Source organism: Megascapheus bottae, chromosome 2 (genome assembly GCF_031878675.1).
Source record: "Megascapheus bottae isolate mThoBot1 chromosome 2, mThoBot2.hap1, whole genome shotgun sequence".
NCBI lineage: Eukaryota > Metazoa > Chordata > Mammalia > Rodentia > Geomyidae > Megascapheus > Megascapheus bottae.
This window is the reverse complement of record NC_143510.1, coordinates 48191981-48211755: the sequence shown is the minus strand read 5'-3', so window position 1 is coordinate 48211755 and position 19775 is coordinate 48191981. Positions and strand designations below refer to the sequence as shown.

The 19775-nt window shown below is 39.9% G+C and overlaps 1 protein-coding gene across 4 annotated transcripts in view; it reads left to right on the top strand.

The window, feature by feature from the left end:
* Positions 1–19775, top strand: part of Tfcp2 (transcription factor CP2) — a 58028-nt gene that overhangs the window by 19056 nt on the left and 19197 nt on the right. For all 4 annotated transcript variants that reach the window (XM_090325848.1, XM_090325840.1, XM_090325833.1 and 1 more), the window contains 8 exons: positions 1003–1154; positions 2883–2959; positions 6359–6464; positions 10033–10139; positions 13989–14141; positions 16274–16384; positions 17088–17176; positions 19365–19413. In XM_090325848.1, the coding sequence (XP_090181974.1) occupies positions 1003–1154; positions 2883–2959; positions 6359–6464; positions 10033–10139; positions 13989–14141; positions 16274–16384; positions 17088–17176; positions 19365–19413 (844 nt within the window). The remainder of the gene's footprint in view (positions 1–1002; positions 1155–2882; positions 2960–6358; positions 6465–10032; positions 10140–13988; positions 14142–16273; positions 16385–17087; positions 17177–19364; positions 19414–19775) is intronic.

The following is a 19775-nucleotide window of genomic DNA, read 5'->3' as shown; positions in this document are numbered from 1 at the left end:
TTTCTGTTCTAAAGCTATTAACATTCATTTTCAGGTCTTTGAGTGGACTCATGTTTTCATGTATATACAAGAATTGCATGGCTAATTTTATTAAAAACAAAACCCAGCCACTCTCTAAAGTTACTGTATCATTTTCATTGGTAAGTGGCTGCAATTGTAATTCTTTACCATTTGGGCTGTCTTTTTTTCATATATTTTTTATTGTAATTGATAGAAGGGTTACATTATGTTCGCCAGATAGAAGGTGCATTACTTCACATACACTGATACCCTTTCTCATGTCTTGGTCCCCATTTCCCTCCTCCACCCCCATTGGGCTGTCTTTTTAATTGTAGTTGTCATCAAAGAAAATTAAAATAAACTTTAATAGTGCGCGCATGTGTGTGTGTGTGTGTGTGTGTGTGAGTGAGTGAGAGCTGGCAATTGGGAATTAACTCAGGAATAGGGCATTCCCCTTTACCTTTTCACTCAAGGCTGGTGCTCTGCCACTTGACCCACACCTCTGCTTCCAACTTTTTGGTGGATAATTAGAGATAAAGACTCTCATGGAATTCTCTGCCTGGACTAGACTCAAACCTCGATCCTCAGGTCTCAGTCTTCTAAGTAACTAGGATTACAGGTTCAAGCCACTGGCACCTGACTTAGTTTATGGCTTGGCTGGAGATAAAAAGAGATACTGTAAGTTGGTGCATTTCTTTAGTTTTGTGCACTTTTAAATATTGGAAGTAGAGTACGTGCTGATGAAGATTCAGGAGAAGACTCTGGTCTTCCTTTCTACTTGTTAACATGCATTTTATGGTTCCAAAATTCTATTCTTTTCCTTCCTTCCTTTCTTCAGTTTTATTTATTTTTGCCGGTCTTGGGGCTTGAACTCAGGGCCTGAACACTATCCCTGGATGCATGATGCTTATTGCTTTCCATTTCAAATTTAGTTAAATTTTTAGCAGTAAGTCTGCTTTACCCATTGTCAGATATTAATGAAAACCATTTGTTTTCTTTTAGTGATGTCCTTGCATTACCCATTTTTAAGCAAGAAGAGTCAAGTTTGCCTCCTGATAATGAGAATGAAATTCTACCTTTTCAGTATGTGCTTTGTGCTGCCACATCTCCAGCCGTGAAACTCCATGATGAGACTCTGACATATCTCAATCAAGGTAAAATGCTTCCTCATTTGTTAATATTGCAGACCTGATGAATTCAGGCTGTTTTACTAGGGACATTTAGAAGAAAAATAGTAGAGGGTAGAATTTGAGGTTTTTTGTTTTTTGGGTTTTTTTGTGTGTGTGTGTCAATCATGGGACTTGAACTCTGGGCCTGGGTGCTAACCCTGAGCTCTTCAGCTCAAGGCTACCTACCATCCTATACCATAAGCCATAGAGCCACTTCCAGTTTTCTGGTGGTTAATTGGAGATAAGAATCTCCTAGACTTTAGTGCCCAGACTGGCTTTGAACCTCAGATCTCAGCTTCCTAAGTAGTTAGGATTACTGTGCCTGGCTAGAGATTTGAGTTTTAATATCACTTTTTTCTTTTTTTTTTTGGATGCTGGTCCTGGGGCTTGAATACACAGGGCCTGGCCACTGTCCCTGGGCTTCTTTTGCTCAAGGAAAACACTCTACCACTTGAACTACAGCTCAATTTCCAGTTTTTGATAGTTTACTGGAGATAAGAGTCTCAGAAACTTTCTTGCCCAGGCTGGCTTTGAACTTCAAGTCCTCAGATCTCAGCCTCTTGAACAGCTAGGATTATAGGCATAAGACACCCGCACCTGGATCATTAGTAACTCTATGTGTGTGTGCGTGTGTGTATGAACATTTATTTATAATAATTTTTTGTGTGTGTATGCCAATCCTGGGGCTTGAACTCAGGGCCTGGGCACTGTCCTTGGGTTTTCTTATACCACTTGAGCCACAGCACCACTTCTGGCTTTTTCTGTGTATGTGGTACAGAGAAATTGGACCCAGGGCTTCATGCACGCCAGGCAAGCACTCTACCACTAGGCCATGCTCCCAGCCCTCCTTGAACATTCTTTTTTTTTTTTTCCTGTCTTAGGCTTGAGCTCAGGGCCTGGGCACTGTCCTTGAGCTTTCTAGAACAAGGCTAGATCTCTACCACTTAAGCCTCAGCACCACTTCCAGCTTTTTTTTTTTTTCTATGTGTGTGGTACCAAGAAATTGAACCAGGGACTTTGTGCATGCTAGGCAAGCACTCTACCACTAGCCCAAACTCCCAGCCCTCCTCAAGCATTTTTTTTTTTTTTTTTTTGCTAGTCCCGGGGCTTGAACTCAGGGTCTGAGCACTGTCCTTGGGATTTCTCAAGGCTAGAGCTCTACCACTTGAGCCACAGCACGATTTCCAGCTTTTTTTCTATGTATGTGGTACCGAGGAATTAAACCCGCGTCATCATTCATACTAGGCAGGCACTCCACCACTAGGCCAAAATTCCTGTCCCTCCTCTAGCATTCTTAATTCATATTTCCCACTTTTTATGTTCTCTCATTTGTTACTGGCTGAGAAGTGTTAAACTCCAGCTCTATTTTTTTTTTGGGGGGGGGGGGCGGGGTCAGTGTAGGGCTTGTACTCAGGGCCTGGGTGCTGTCCCTGAGCTCTTTTTGCTCAGTGTTTTAGCACTTGAGCTAGGGTGCCACTTCTGGTTTTGTGGTGGTTAATTGAAGATAAGAATCTCATGGACTTTCCTGCCTGGGCTTTGAATGGTGATACTCGGTGTGCTTAGCATAGTGTATAAGGTCTTGTAAAGTCATATAGTTACTGTTACCAGTACTAATGATGTTATCCTGTATATTCAGCCAACTGAATTTTATCCTTTCTGAATCTAGGTAAGTTAATTTGTGAAATTATAATATATGACTCCTTTTTCTTCTAGGACAGTCTTACGAAATCCGAATGCTAGACAATAGGAAACTTGGGGAACTTCCAGAAATTAATGGCAAATTGGTGAAGGTAAAGGAAAATAAGTAAAACTTTCTGTATAATATCCTTTTACTGACCCTTTTGGGTCAGTACATAACCTTTGATCTAATATTCTTTTGCTTTTATAAAGGGCTTCATGGTATCTTTTATCTGCCAGTGTTGGTTGGAAATAAACTGATTGGTTGTTTTTTTGGGGCTCAGACTAAGTCCCTCTCTTCACATAGATTGTTCAGAGCTGCAGAAACAAAAGGCTTACAAGTCCATGCTCAGTCCCTGGCTTGATGATGTGGTCTTGGATAAAGTACCTTTGAGATTATTATTATTTGGGTGTGTCAATTTGTAACACACACAAATTTGTGCCAGTCCTGGGGCTTGAACTAAGGGCCCAGGTACTATCCCTGAGAGTTTTGGCTCAAGGCTGGTGCTCTACCTCTTGAGCCATAGCTTTACTTCTGTTGTTCTTTTTGTTTTTTTCTTTTAGTATATTTCTTTTTTTTTGGCAGTCCAGGGCTTGAACTCAGGGCCTAGGCACTGTCCTGAGCCTTTTTGTGCCTAAGGCTAGTGCTCTACCACTTGAGCCACAGTGACACTTCTGGCATTTTCTGGGTAGTTTAGTTGGAGATTAGAGTCTCACAGACTTTTCTGTCTGGGCTGGCTTTGAACTTTGATCCTCAGATCTCAGCCTACTGAGTAGCTCCAATATCAGGCATGAGAAACCAGCGTTTTTTTTTTTCTTTTTGTGTTAGTCCTGGGGCATGAACTCAGGGCCTATGTGCTGTCCCTGAGCTTCTTTTTGCTCGTGACTACTACTGAGCCACAGCTCCACTTCCAGCTTTTTCTGAGTAGTTTATGAGAGGTAATAGTCTCATGGACATTCCTGCATGGGCTGGCTTCAAGCCATGATTTTCAGCCTCCTAATTAGTTAGGATTACAGGTGTGAGCCACCGGCTCACAACTAATTATTTTTTTTTTAACTTTGAGATTTTTGGTTTGTGTATATTATTAGGACCAACCCCAAGCCTCACATATGCCAGGCAAGCACTTTGACACTTAGCTTCCCCCAGCTCTCCTTATCTTTAGAGGAGCTTCAATAGCTCTTTAGATTCCTGGTGTTTGTAGCAGGGTAAATAGAAAGTACCTGATGTGATCTCTCCTTTGGCCTTGTTTCATCCCTGAAAGCAGCTTTATTGGAGTCACCCATAAAAAATCTCTTCAGAGCTGTCACTCTTGCCAGTCTGTTCAAATTAGACTTACCTGATCCAGAAATGGAGGTTTAAGTGTTAGCATGTTTCTGCCAGTACCTGCGGGGTACAAGCTTCATTCATTTGTACCAAGTGATCTTTGAATGGCTCACCTAGAACATCCACTCAATAAAAAAAGACTATGGTAGTTCTTTGTTCATAAAATAAAAATGTAACAAGCAAAGGGGGAACCTTGCTGTTGCTGAGTGCCAATTTACTTTGTAGATTGACAGTAACGATTTTGAGAATTCACAGCACAGTTGGAACAGAGTTTTAGTAGCAATTGTGAAAAGTGGTGGGAGAGATTAACAAACACCTTCACAAAGTAAGAGGAAATGGATGGAAATGGGCTTTACAACTCCCATTGTTTATAGATTGTATGGTAAGTTAGCAAGCAGGGGAAGTGGTAAGTTTTGCTTATATACCTGAAGGGCTGTGCTATCATTACACAGCATAACAGTGAAAGAACATAGAGGTATTTTGCATAGAAGTCCGTTGACATTGTAAATGTGATGTCGGTTACATTATAAAGTCTATAAACAAGGTATAGTTGTGCATGCCTGTAATCCCAATATTTAGGAAATTGAGACAAGAGGGTTGAGAATTTGAAACCAGGGTTACATTGAGGTTTGAGACCTATGCTACATAGCATAACCTTGTCTTAAAACCAGAGCAAACCATGGTGGGTTTACACCTGTAATTATAGCTATTCAGGAGGCTGAGATCTGAGGATCACAGTTTAAAGCCAGCCCAGGCAGAAAAGTCCCCATGAGACTCTTACTTCCAGATACAACTCAAAAACCAGAAGTGGTACTATAGCTCAAAGTGGCAGAACACTAGCCTTGAACAAAAGAGCTGGGACAGTGCCCAGGCACTGAGTTCAAGCCCTACAATCATTACCACAATCAAAAGCACCCAAGCAAAAACAAAGCTGAACATAGGTAGTTTGTGCCTATAGTCCTAACTTCTTAGGAAGCTGGGAAGAAAAGGATTTTGATTTGAGGCCAGCTTGGGCAAAAAGTTTGCATGACCCCTTCTCAATCAATATGTAGTAGGCTGAGATCAAGAGGATATAGATCCAGGGTAGCCTGGGTAGAAAAGTTCACAGATTCCTTCTCAATTGAAAAAAAATTTAACATGACTGTATGTGCCTGTTATCTCAGCTGTGACAGAGAGACCTAAAATAAATTTTGGTCTAGTTCAGGCCCAGACAAAAAGTGAGACCTCAGCTTAAAAATAATAATAAAAATTGTCCAAAAATTTGTCTTAGAGCATGGCCTACTGGCAAGAGTGCTTGCTTAGCATGCACAAAGCCCTAAATTCGATTCCTCTCTACCACATACACAGAAAAAGCCAGAAGTAGTGGTATGGCTCAAGTGATAGAGCTGGCCTTGAGAAAGCTCAGGGACAGTGCTCAGGCCCTGAGTTCAAGCCCCAGGATTGGCAAAAGAAAAAAAAAATGTCCTAAAAGCAATGTGCTCTTTATCTGACTTACAAAACTGTAACTCCTTTATAATAACAACTTAAAATTTTAAAAAAAGTTGGGCACACATGTGAAACGGTATAATGTTTGTGAATTAATGCACCTTCTACCTGGCAAATATCATGTAACCCTTTTATTAATTACAATAAAAAAAATTATAAATTAAAAAAAAAAAGTTGGGCACTAGTAGTTCACGCCTATAATCCTAGTTACTCAGGAGGTTGAGATCTAAGGATTACAGTTAAAAGCCAGCCCAGGCACAAAAGTCCACGAGACTCTTGTCTTCAGATAACCACCAGAAAACCAGAAGTGGTGCTCTTGCTCAAAGTGGTAGAGCCACTAGCCTTAGCTGAAGAGCTCAGGGACACTGGCCAGGCCCAGAGTTCAAGCCCCATGACTGACAGTAAATACATACATACATACATACATAAATAAGCGGGAAAAAAAACAGAGCAGGAGGCATGACTCAGTAGTAGAGCATCAGCCTAGCAAGCATGAGGCTCTTAGTTCAAACACTAGCACTTCTATAAAAATAAAAAGATTACATTTGGCAAGTTACAAAATTTATCCAGGCACAGAGTTTGATGTGGTATAGGTTTTAGAGGAAAATGGTTCTTAGATAATTTAGATTAAATCCCACTACCAAAAATGCTGCTGCATTGATTTTTCAAGGGGCACAGTTACTGACTTTATTGTTCCTTTTAGAGTATATTCCGTGTAGTATTCCATGACAGAAGACTACAATACACTGAGCATCAGCAGCTGGAAGGCTGGAGATGGAACCGACCAGGAGATAGGATTCTTGACATAGGTGAGTTGAGAGACTCTGTTGCACAGGAAGCTGAGGGTTAGTTTTCCTTACTTGACTTTTACCTTGATTCATATGCTTGAGAGGTTCACCATGAACCTTGAACTGGTTAGTTATTAAGTAGAAAAATTAGTCAGGGGGCTGGGAGTTTGGTCTAGTGGTAGAGTGCTTGCCTAGTATGCACAAAGACCCAGGTTCAATTCTTCGGAACCACATACATAGAAAAAAGCCAGAAATGGTGCTATGGCTCAAGTGGTAGAATGTTACCCTTAAGAAAACCCAAGGACAGTTCTCAGGCCCTCAGCCCAAGTCCAGGACTGGCAAAAAAAAAAAAAAAAAAAAAATTAGCCAGGCACACTGGCTCATGCCTGTAATCCTAGCTACTCAGGAGACTGAGATCTGAGGACCAAGGTTCAAAACCACCCCAGGCACAAAAGGACCTGAGATTCTTATCTCCAATTAACTTCTAGAAAACAGGAAGTGGGGCTTACAGTTCAAGGGTGATAGCCTTAAGCTAACGAGTTCAGGGACAACATTCAGGCCCGGGGGGGTAGGGCAGTAGCCTTGAGCTATGGAGCTCAGGGACAGCGCCCAGGCTGAGTTCAAGACCCATGAACCACACACAGACATACACAAAGAAAAAGAAAAATTATATATATAAGACAGCAAACTGTTGTGACAAATATGAACACTTCAGTTCCCTGGAAATTGCATCCATTACTTCAGAATGGTTTTTGGTTTATCTTAAATTGTGGCAAAGTGGTATGAATGTTTTACTTTATAAAAGAATTTACTACCCTAGTCATTTTTAGTTACGTTTCAGTAGTATTAAATACATTTACTTTGTGCAGCTATCAGCGTTATCCATCCCCAGAACTTTTTTCATCTTGCAAAGCTAAAACCCTATACACATTAAACATCATTCCCCATCTCCTCTGTTGCCTAGTCGCCTCTATATGAGGTACCTCATGTAAATGAAACCATATAGTATCTGTCCTTTTGTGATTCTTTTGAATATTGTGAATAATGCTGTTGTTTGTTTGAGTTTCTGCTTTCATTTCTTTTTTGGCTAAATATCCACAATTGGGATTTCTGGATCATCTGGTAATCCTAGTTTACATTTTTCTGAGGAATGAATGTATTATTTTCCAAGTGGCTATACATTTTACATTCCCATTAGTGCTCACAGTTCCAAATTCCACATATTCTTACTAATACTTTTTTCTTTTTCTTACCCTTCTTCCTTCCCTCCATTTCTTCTTTCTTCACTCCTTTTCTTCTTCTTCCCTCCTTCCCTACCCTTCCTTCTTTTTCTTTCCCTGTCTTCCTTGTTCTTTGAATAGAACACTGGGCGTCTTTCCTGCTAGGAAAAGTACCCTATCACTGAACTACGTCTCCTCCTTCCTTTTCTTCTCCCTTCTTCCTTCTTCTTTTCCTTTCCCCCTCGTCCCCCCTCCTCTTCTTTTTTTTTTTTTTTTTTTTGCCAGTCCTGGGCTTAAGCTCAGGGCCTAAGGACTGTTCTTGGATTTTTCTCAAGGCTAGAACTCTACCTCTTGAGCTTCAGCACCACTTCTGGCTTTTCTAAGTATGTGGTACTAAGGAATCGAACCCGGGTCTTTGTGCATGCTAGGCAAGCACTCTACCACTAGGCCAAACTCCCGGCCTTTCCTCTTCTTTTTGTAATAAATGTTTTAATGAGTATGAGGTAGTATTTCATTATGGTTTTGATTTGATTTTCCCTTATGATTAGTGACAGGACATATATTGGTTTTTGATTATCTTTTTTTGAGGAAGTATCTATTCAAATCTTTTGCTCAGGGTGTGTGTGTGTGTGTTTGTGTATGTGTGCATGTGCATGTGTGTACTGGTTCTGGGCTTAAACTTGGGATTTGGGTCCTATCCTTGAGTTTCTTTACCTCCAGAGTAGCACTTTACTCCTTGAGTCATAGCTCTATTTCCTGCTTTTTCTGAGTAGTTTATTGGAGACAGGAGTCTCACAGACTTTTCCTGCCTGGTCTGGCTTTGAACCGAACTCCTCAGATCTCAGCCTCTAGAGTAGCTAGGATTGAAGGTATAAGCCACTAGTCCTTAGCTTTTGCTTATTTTTTAATATTGTGTGTTTGGGTTTTGTTGCTGCTGCTGCTGCTGCTATTGTTGAGCTTTAGGCATTCTTTACGTATTCTGGATATAAACCCAATATTAGAAATAACCATATGTAAATATTTTCTCATTCTCTGGGTTTTCTTTTAACTATGTTGATAATGTCTCCCCCCCCCCCACCTTTTTTGTGCTAGGACTGAGGCTTGAATTCAGGTCCTAGGCATTGTCATATAGCTTTTTCACTCAAGGCTAGGGCTCTATCATGTGGGCTACATCTCTATCGCTGGCTTTTTGGCAGTTAATTGGAGAAAAGAGTCTTACAGACTTTCCTATTCTGGCTGGCTTCAAACTACAATTCCAAAATTTCAGCATGCTGGGTGGTTAATGAACGACCAGTGTGTGACTTTTTTCTTCCTTCTTCCTCCTTTTCCTCTATCTCCGCCGCCTCTTCTTTCTTCCTTCTTCCTCCTTTTTTTTTTTTTTAATACCAGGTCTAGGGCTTGAACTCAGAGCCTCACACTTTTTTTTCCTTTGTGGGTCATGGGGCTTGATCTTGGCCTGGGTACTGTCCCTGAGCTCTTCAGCTCAAGGTAACTGCCCTACCCCTGGGCCTGGGTGTTATCCCTTAGCTCTTTAGCTCAAGGTGGTTTTCTGTTGTTATTGGTTATTTGTTTGAGTTTAGTCCTTGCACTCAATAAGCAGGAACTGTACCTCTAGAGCTATTACACCAGCCTTTTTTCACATCCATTATTTTCATGATAGGATCTTGCTTTCTGACCACACCAACCTGACTGTGGCCCTCCTATTTGTACTTCACTTTGTTGCTGGGATAACATCACCATGCCTAGACACTGATCAGTGTCTTGTTAACTTTTATGATGGGGCTGGCCTTAACCTGCTATCCCCAATCTCTGCCCCCCAACTAGCTAAGATTATAGTCTTGAGTTACTGGGCCTGGCTTTTTTTTTGGGGTGGGGGCAGTTCTTGGGCTTGAACTCAGGGCCTAAGCACTGTCCTTGGCGTTTCTCAAAGATAGAGCTCTACCACTTGAGCCATTGTACCTCTTCTGGCTTTTTCTATGTATGTAGTACCTAGGAATCAAACCCAGGCCTTTCTACATGCTAGGCAAGCACTCTACCACTAGGCCAAATCCTGTCCCCTTGTTTTGTTTTTAAATAGAGTTTCACTATGTTGCCTGGGCATCCCCCTTCTCCCCATGAGGGTCGGGATTAGTAGAAGAATACCTAAGTCCATTTTAGTTCTAACCAAGCTTTTTATATTGCCAAGAAAGAAGTTTAGGGTATGATATAGGAAAATCTTCGTAAATATGGGTGAGTGAATCATTGTTTTTTTTAGTTTGAAACCAAGTAGACCTGGGCATGGTGACAAATGCCTTTAGTCCTTGGCACCAGGGAAGTTGAGCTCAGGTGTTTGAGACCAGTGTAAGAATTGTCCATCATTTTGTTTCCAGATATCCCAATGTCTGTGGGCATAATAGATCCCAGGGCTAATCCAACCCAACTAAATACAGTGGAGTTCCTGTGGGACCCTGCAAAGAGGACATCTGTGTTTATTCAGGTAGGAATTGCTGATGGTATTCCAAATTGTTTCTTAAAGGATAAGATGGGCTCAATTTGAAATTTTCTTTTGGTGCTAAGGATGAACCTGGTCCTCATACATACTAATTAGGAATACATTCTACCTGGAGAGACAAAGGTGAACAAATGCAGCAGAGGTACTTGGAGTACTAGACACTATGTTGAAAATGAACTATACAGGCTGAGAGTTTGGCCTAGTGGTAGAGTGCTTGCCTAGCATGCATGAAGACCTGGTACCCAGCACTAACATTGAGGAAAGCCCAGGGATAGTGTCCAGACCCTGAGTTCAGACCCCAGGACTGGCAAAAAGAAAAAGCAGAAAATGAACTATACAACTTGTGGATGAGAATGGGAGGGAAAAACTGGGGGACAGCAAGGTAAGGGGTGACTTGTCCAAAAGGAAATATACTCTTTACCTGAGTTTTGTAACTGAAACCCTGCTGTACATCACCCTAACAATAACAGTTTAAAAAATTTAAAAGGGTCGGGAGTTTGGCCTAGTGGTAGAGTGCTTTGCATAGCATGCACGAAGACCCGGGTTCGATTCCTCGGTACCACATACATAGAAAAAAGACAGAAGTGGTGCTGAGGCTCAAGTGGTAGAGCTCTAGCCTTGAGAAAGTCCAAGGACAGCGCTCAGGTCCTGAGCTCAAGCCCAGGACTGGCAAAAATAACTAACTAAATAAATAAAATACTGTTGAGCCTCTAGACTAAACTTTTTTTTTTGCCAGTCCTGGGCTTGGGCTCAGGGCCTGAGCACTGTCCTTGGACTTTCTCAAGGCTAGAGCTCTACCACTTGAGCCACAGCACCACTTCTGACTTTTTTCTATATATGTGGTACTGAGGAATCGAACCCCAGGTCTTTGTGTATGCTAGGCAAGTACTCTACCACTAGGCCAAACTCCCAGCCATAGACTGGAAATCTTTTAAGGGCCTGTCCTATCAATAAACCTCAATATGTACCTGGACATTGAGAATCTTTTAAAAAATTGCTTTTCTGCAAATCATATTGAGTGAGATAAGTCAAGACCAAAGGAAGCAAAGGCTATGATCTCTTTATATGCAGATATTAGATCCAAACAATACAAGAGTACTTGGGTACTCAAAGCTATTGACATGATCTTAGAAATATAAATATAACTACATAGACATAAAAATCTATCGTAGGATATATACTCTATAGACATAGTGTTATATAGATCGATATGTACCTACGACATACAAATTCTTAGTTTAATTTTAATTTTTTTCTTAAATTTATGTGCCAGTGATTGCATATAGAGATCCCATTCTTGAATACTTACTTGTTAAACTTGTCATTTGGAATATGATGTTAAAAAATCAATGTTAGGGGCCGGGAGTTTGGCCTAGTGGTAGAGTGCTTGCCTAGTATGCACGAAGGCCTGGGTTCGATTCCTCGGTACCACATATGTAGCAAAAAGCCAGAAGTGGTGCTGTGGCTCAAGTGCTAGAGCCCTAGCCTTGAGAAAATCCAGGGACAGTGCTCAGGCCCTGAGCTCAAGCCCAGGCCTGGCAAAAAAAAAAAAATCAAAGTTAATAAAATCTTTAAAAAAGTTGCTCTTCTAATTAGGAGGGGTCAGGGGAGGGGAATGAGAAGGGGTATCATTGTGTGAGAAGTAATATACCTACTATCTGGTGAATGTAACAGTAACCCCTCTATATATTACCCTGACAATAAAAATTAAAAAAAAAAAAGAAGAAAGTGAAAGGGTGGCTGCCAAGATCTGAGAGAAGAGGAAATGAATATGTATGGAAAGGTGAAAGACATTCTACATATAGATATGGTAGTTAAATAGGCAACAGAAATGTACTTAATATATGTATATAAAATTATTAATATGGTAAAAAATTGCTCTTCTAATTTTGTTTATTTCCTACTATTTCTCCAAAATAATTGCTAATGGATGCATAGTGTATTGTTTTCCAGTTGTCTCATAACTTACATAATATTTGTTGGTATACAAATTGTCCTAGTTTTTCACTATTAACCATAAAATTATTTTGAACAGTTGTATATTTAAAGTTTTATATGCATATTCAATTACATCTTTTGAATGATTCCTCAAAACCTTTTTATTTACAGCACTCTACCATTTGAGCCACAGTACCACTTCCAGCCTTTTCTGTGTATGTGGTACCAAGGAATCAAACCCAGGGCTTCATGCTTGCTAGGAAGCATTCTACCACTAGGTCACACTCGCGGCCTCTGAGTTCATATTTCTATACCTCCTAATTCTTTACTTGTAGTAGTGAAAGCCAATGATTTATTATAGAATTTTTCCCCCCCAAATTTCTTTGTGGAGAGTAAGTAACTACATGCATTTCACAGTACTGTGATGTAGTTACACTTAGCTAAAGACACAAACACATTTTTAACATTCACAATGATAAGCATCATCATTATAGAGTTCTTAACATTGAGATAATGACTTTGTTGGTCAAACCCTTTGTATTTAAGACTTTGAACAATAGTTCTGTGAGGTACGAATAGCCTGAGACTTAGAATGGCTTCATAACTTAGCCTAAACTAGTAAGCTATCAATCAGACAAGGTTCCATTATTAAGATTTACCAGTCTTAGGCTTAAACAGCCATCAAGCAAATCATACCATCATTTATGTGAGCTTTCATATTTACTATTTTTATTATAATGTATAAAGGGGTTACAATTATATTTGGCAGACAGTAGGTACATTACTTCTCACCCCTTGATACCCCTTCTCATGTTTTTGTCCCTATTTTCCTCCTCCCACCCCCTCCCAATCGTTTTGTTTTTCCTCCTTCCCTTTCCTATTTCAAATAAACAAATATATATACAATATGCCAGTTAACAAAATCAGATACTGTAACAATATGAGATTAACCAAAGGTCAACAAAAGAGAAGTGAAATAATACAGTACATTAAGAACAACAATCACACAAGATAAAGCTCTTGTTGCCATATCCTGGACACCCTTTTATTTAGCCTCATCCTATATGGCCTTATATATCTAGGTTTTGCACTATTGTATTCCTCTGCTAGGAGAGTCCTAGGTGTGTACTAATTATTACAGATGAGGGAAACCAGTGAGCCTATATTCCTTTGGGTCTGGCTTACTTCACGTGAGCCTATATTCCTTTGGGCCTGGCTTACTTCACTTAATATGACTTTTTCTAAGTCTTTCTATTACCTTACAAATGGGGTGATATCGTTCTTTCTGATGGCAGCATAGAATTCCATTGTGTATTAATATCACATCTTCTTGATCCAGTCATCTACTGAGGGGCATCTGGGTTGGCTCCATATCTTCACTATGGTAAATAGTACTGTAATGAACATCATTGTGCTAGTATCTTTAGTATGTCCTTGTAGAGCTTCTGTATGGCAAAGGACATAGCTAGCAAGTTAAATATTTACTATTTTTTTCAAGCCAGAATATTCCTCCTCTTTCTAAAATCTATTTGTGGAAACTTTACTAATAGTAATCATTTGTCTTATATACTAACTTTATGTTCTCTGAAGCAGATAATAGATTTAATTCCTTACAACAGATTCAACACATAGCATTAGATCTGTACATTTTTTTGTTTGTATTTGTAAATAATTTTAAATTTTCAGTGGAAATGAGGATTTTTGTTAGTTTTTTTTCGTATTTCCTTCATTAGATCATAGTTTCATAGATCATAGATCAAAAAGAGGAAACATTTTTAATGTGTGTTCATAAATGGCCTATTAAAAAGTTTTGCTATTGGTAGTTTCTCAAAATATGTCACTGATGGATTTGGATTGCTTAGCAGTATTGATGTTTTTATGTTGTATCCTTTATAGGTACATTGTATTAGCACAGAGTTCACTATGAGGAAACATGGTGGAGAAAAAGGAGTGCCATTCCGAGTACAAATTGATACTTTCAAGGAAAACGAAAATGGGGAGTACACTGAGCACTTACATTCAGCCAGCTGCCAGATCAAAGTCTTCAAGGTATTCCTGGGCAATGTGCTGGTCCTTGGATCCTTTTTTCTTTTTAATTCTATTTTAATGTAAGTTACCAAGTTAGAAAGCTAACTAGACTATGTAGACTGCCTAAGCTAAAATTATTGAAAAAACTAGTAAGATACTTAGTCCAGTGATACTTATGGAGATGATCATAGGTTAGTAACAACTTGGAAGAAGAAACTACAAACAAAATCATGCCTTTTTGTTGAAGTCTGCTGAAAGTGTAAGTTCTTCTAAAACTTACAAAAGTACAGAGAGTTTGGGTTTTTTTTATTGAATTAATAATTGATCATCTTTGTATATGCACTAGGGTTTGTGCTCAGAGGCTTGCATTGATAGCCATAGCTGATGCTCTATTACTTGAGCCTGACCTACGGTTGCAGCTTTTTTTTTCCCCCCAGTCCTGGGGCTTGAACTCTGGGCTTATGTTTTGTCCCAGAGTTTCTTTTTGCTCAAGGCTGAGTGTTTGGTAGAACACTCAGTGCTACTTCTGGCTTTTCTGGCCTTTTTTTTTTTAGTAGTTTATTGGAGATAAGAGTCTCATAGAGTTTCCTGTCTGGGGTGGCTTCAAACCATGATCCTCAGATCTCAGTCTCATGAGTAGCAAGGATTATAGGTGTGAGGCACTAGCAACTAGCATCATATTGATCTTATTTTGGCCTATTTATTTTTGGTGGTACTGGGAATTGAACTCTGAGCCTCATGTTTGTTAGGCAGGTACTCTACCACTGGAGCCAAACCTCCAGCTCCTTTTTTGCATAAGTTATATTTTAGATAACCTTCATGGTTTTCCCCTATAGCTGGCCTTGGAATCATGAGCCTCCTCCCCAGGCCTCCCATCTAGCCCAGCGGGGATCATACCACCATACCTGTTTGTTAAGATAGGGTCTTACTAATATTTTTCTTGCTAACTTTTTGCTTGGACTGGCCTCCAGCTGTGATCTTTCTAACTTCTACTTCCTGAGTAGGTAAGATTAAAGATAGAATTTAGGTCTTTATTTTTATTGCCTGGATAAGCATATTCTCATTCCAAAGTATTTTATAATGTACAAGAATTCAGGAGTGGGTTCTGGTAGCTTATATTTGTAATCCTAGCTGCAATACAGAGAGTTGGGGTTCAAAGCTAGCATGGGCAGAAAAGTTCATGAGACTGTTTCCAATTAACCAGCAAAAAGCCAGAAGTAGAGGTGTGGCTCAAGTGGTATAGTACCAGATGAATGAGTATAAATCGTATACTGGCAAAAAATAAAAGAGAAAATTTGAACATTACATTAAAATCCCTCTTACTCTTATCCTCATTTCCCAGCTTCTCCCTAGAGGTAGCCATTGTTATAACTTGGTATGCTGCTGGTCCCCTTCTGTGCTAGCAGTTATTTGCATAGATATGTACATAGTTTGCCCTCTTTTGAATAAAGTAGGATTACTCTATGTGAATTGTTTTGAGAGTATTACTAAATTGCCCAAGGTGACCTCAAACTTTTAGTATTCTTCCCCAACCTCCTGAGCTGCTGGGGTTGTAGGTGTGTACCACCACATCTGGCCTACCATTCCTTTCTAATGCTAATCGATATTTAAAATTTCTGTTTCCAGAGGCCAGGAGTTTGGCCTAATGGTAGAGTGCTTACCTAGCATGCGTGAAGACTGGGGTTTGATTCTTCAGTACCACATACATAGAAAAGCCAGAAATGGTGCCATGGCTCATGTTGCAGGGCACTAGCCCTGAGGAAAAAGCCCAAAGCCTTGAGTTCAAGCCCGAGGACTGGCAAAAAAAAATTTTTTTTTAAATTCTGTCTCCAGACTTAGATGGGATGATATTTCTTGTCTTTGCAGCATTATATATAGGTTTCATATGTGAATATGTAATTTATTTTGGCCAGTCCTGTGACTTGAACTCAGGGCCTGAGCAGTGTTTTGGGGCTTTTCCTCAAGGCTAGAGCTCTACTACTTGAGCCACAGCACCACCTGTGGCTTTTCTATGTATGTGGTACTGAGGAATTGAACCCAGGTATTTATGCATGTGAGGCAACCCTACCACTAGGCCTAATTGCTGGACCAGTGATTGTGTAATTTTTAAGAAGATGAGTACTTGGGTTTGAAACAAATTATTTCTATTTCAGCCCAAAGGTGCAGACAGGAAACAAAAAACAGACAGAGAAAAAATGGAGAAACGAACACCTCATGAAAAGGAGAAATACCAACCTTCCTATGAGACAACCATTCTCACAGAGGTAAAAGGATTTCTTTTTTTTTTTAAATAATTTTTTATTGTGATTAATAGAAGGGTTACATTATATTCACCAGAAGGTGCATAACTTCACAAACATTGATACCCTTTCTCATTAAAAGGATTTCATTTTCAGCTTATTGTTTTTACTTCTCTCTCTGCCCCCCACCCTCTATCTCCATACCTCTCCACCCCACTTCTCTGTTTCTGTCTCCTCATTTCCTGTGGTACTCATGATCAAACCAGGGCTTTTACACAACTAGGCATATAGACTACAATTATTGATATACATCTCCTTAATCTCACTCTTAAAAGAGAAATCTATATCATTTAATTTTTAGCCTGCTTTAAATTTACTTCTGAGCATTTTTTGGTTTTGCTTACTGAAACCTCAAAAGAAAAAGGATTTACTAATTAAGATATGCTATGGAGAAGGTGGCTTAATGGTAGATTGCTTGCTCGCATGCATGAAGCTCTGGGTTTGATTACTCAGTACCACATAAACAGAAATGTCAGAAGTGATGTTGTGACTCAAATGATAGAGGGCTAGCCTTCAGCAGAAGCAGCTCAGGGGCAGTGCTCAGGCCCTGAGTTCAAGCCTGGGGACTGACAAGAAAGAAAGAAAAAATATCCTAATGATATAACTATTTAATGAGATGCTAGAGGGAAATGTGCCTTTCTTTATCAAAGCTATCCTCTGATTTTAGTGTTCTCCATGGCCTGAGATCACATATGTCAATAACTCTCCATCACCTGGCTTCAACAGTTCCCATAGCAGTTTTTCTCTTGGGGAAGGGTAAGTCTGGGAAATGAAATTGGCTTGTATTTGTACTGAATATGTATTTCATTAAATTTCCATAAATAACATCTTTCCAAATCAATAAACACTTCTATTTGGTCAGTCTTTGTTAATTTTTATATTAACCAAGGTTTGGATTGTCTTCAAAAAAGACAAATAATTTAGCCTTTTTTTCTTCCTTTTCTTCCTTCAGCCTTAAAAATAGCATTAGAAATACCAGAACATTTATGGTCAATTTGTAGCAACTATGAGACTGATTATCTGGGTTTCCTTGTGTGTGTGTGTGTGTGTGTGTGTGTGTGAGAGAGAGAGAGAGAGAGAGAGAGAGAGAGAGAGAGAGAGAGAGAAAGAAAGAGAGGTAGGGGGCAGGGAGAGAAAGAAATGGAGCTTGAACTCAGGACCTGGATACCATCCCCGAAATTTTGTACTCAAGGCTATATATAGTACTCTACCACTTTGAGCAACAGCTCTACTTCTGTTTTTTTGTTTTGTTTTGTTTTGTTTTGCCAGTCTTGGGGCTTGAACTCAGGGCCTGAGCATTGTCCTTGGGCTTTTTCCTCAAGGCTAGTGCCTTGGCACTTGAGCTACAGTACCACTTGCAGCTTTTCTATATATATGGTACTGAGGAATCAAACCGGGTTTTCATGCATGCTAGCCAAGCACTCTACCTACCACTAGGCCAAACTCCCAGCCCATTTTTTCCTTTTTTTTATGTATGTAGTACTAAGAAATTAAATAAACCCAGATCTTTGTGCATGCTAGGCAAGCACTCTACCACTAGACCAACTCCTGGCCCCACTTCTGGTGTTTTAATGGTTAGTTGGAGATGAGTCTCATGGACTTTCCTGCCCCAGCTGGTTTCAAACTGTAATCATCAGATCTCTGCCTCCTGAGTAGCTAGGATTACAGGTAGAGGCACCAGCACCCTATTTCAGACTAGTACTCTTGCTTGGCTTTTTCATGATGACTGGTCCTGTACCCTTTGAACCACTCCTCTAGTCCAGCTCTTTTGCTGGTTAAATAGAGATGAAGTCTCATTGACTTCTGCCAGGCATAGGCTTTAAACTTAATTCAGTCCTCAGAGCTCAGCTTCCTGAATTGATAGAATCAGAGGCATGAGCCACTAGAACCTGCCTTTCAGTATTTTTCATTCTAATAAATTTCTTGTAAATATTCTTATTTATTTTTTACAATGCTAGAGATTGAACCTAGGGTACTTTAGTCATGCTAGGAAAGTGCTGTATTACTGAGTTATATTCCTAGCCCCTTGTAAATGTTCTTTATGACACATGAATGTCATAATGACATGTCATTTGTTTCAACTTACTGAAAATTTGTATTTTTTGTTGTTTGGTTGTGGGATTTGAACTCTGGGCCTTGGCCTGGGTGTTGTCCTTGAGCTCTTCAGCTCAAGGATACCACCCTAGCCCTTAGGCAACAGCATTACTTCCTTCTGGTTTTCTGGTGATTAAGAGTCTCATGGACTTTTTAGTGCCCAGGCTGGCCTTGAACCTCAATCCTCAGATCTCAGGCTCCAATATGGCTGGGTTTATAGGCATGAGCCACTGCAGTGGTACACTGTGGCTCAAGGGGTAGGGCAGTAGCCTTGAGCACTCAGAATAATGCCCAGGAGTCTCACAACAAAACAAATACAAAAAACAATGTTGCAAGTAGCATAGTTTCTCCATCTTCCTATAAGGTTTTTAGTTAACATAAACTGAAAAACTGGGTCATTAAGAATGTTTTAAGAAGCTGGGTATGGTGGCTCACACCTGTAATCCTAGCTACTCAGGAAGCTGAGATCTGAGGATCAAGATTCAAAGCCAGCCTGGGCACTGAAGTCTATGACACTGTTATCTCCAATTAACCACTAGAAAACCAGAAGTGGCTCTGCAGTTCAAGGAGTAAGGTGGTAGCCTTGAGCTAAAGAGCTCAGCAACAATGCCCAGGCCCAGGGGAGGATGGTAGCCTTGAGCTGAAGAGCTCAGGGACAGGGCCTACCTAGGCCCAGAGTTCAAGCCCCATGACTGGGAAAAAAAATAATAATAATAAAATTAGAATGTTTTAAGAGAGCCCAGGTTCTTTCAAATCTTTAATTTAAGTCTTTAGTTAGAAGATGAAGAATGAGATAATGAACCCTAATATGTGTCATGGACTCAACCCTTCATTTTAAATGTTTCCTTAGAAATGGTTCACCAAATCATCAGCCAGAGCCGCCCCCTCCAGTCACAGATGTAAGTCTAAAGCTGAATGTCACTTATTTGTGATTCTGTATAAATGCCCAATTGTTAGGGAATGTTATCCACTCATTTGCTTATTGAATTTTCACTCTGAGCCAGAAGTCATGCTAGGTCTAAAATATGAAATAACAACTCTGGACCCTTGAATTAAAAAATTAATCCCCCCCCCCAGCTTTCTGTTTGTCTTGTTTTTCAGGCTTTGTTTAAAATTTTTTTAATTAAATATTTTTTTGAGATGGAGTATCACTATGTTCTCCACGCTGGTCTCAAACTTGTGGCTTAAATGAGCTTCCCACCTCATCTTCCTTATAGCTGTTGTTTACAGGTACCATTGAATTTAAAGCGCTTATAGTTTA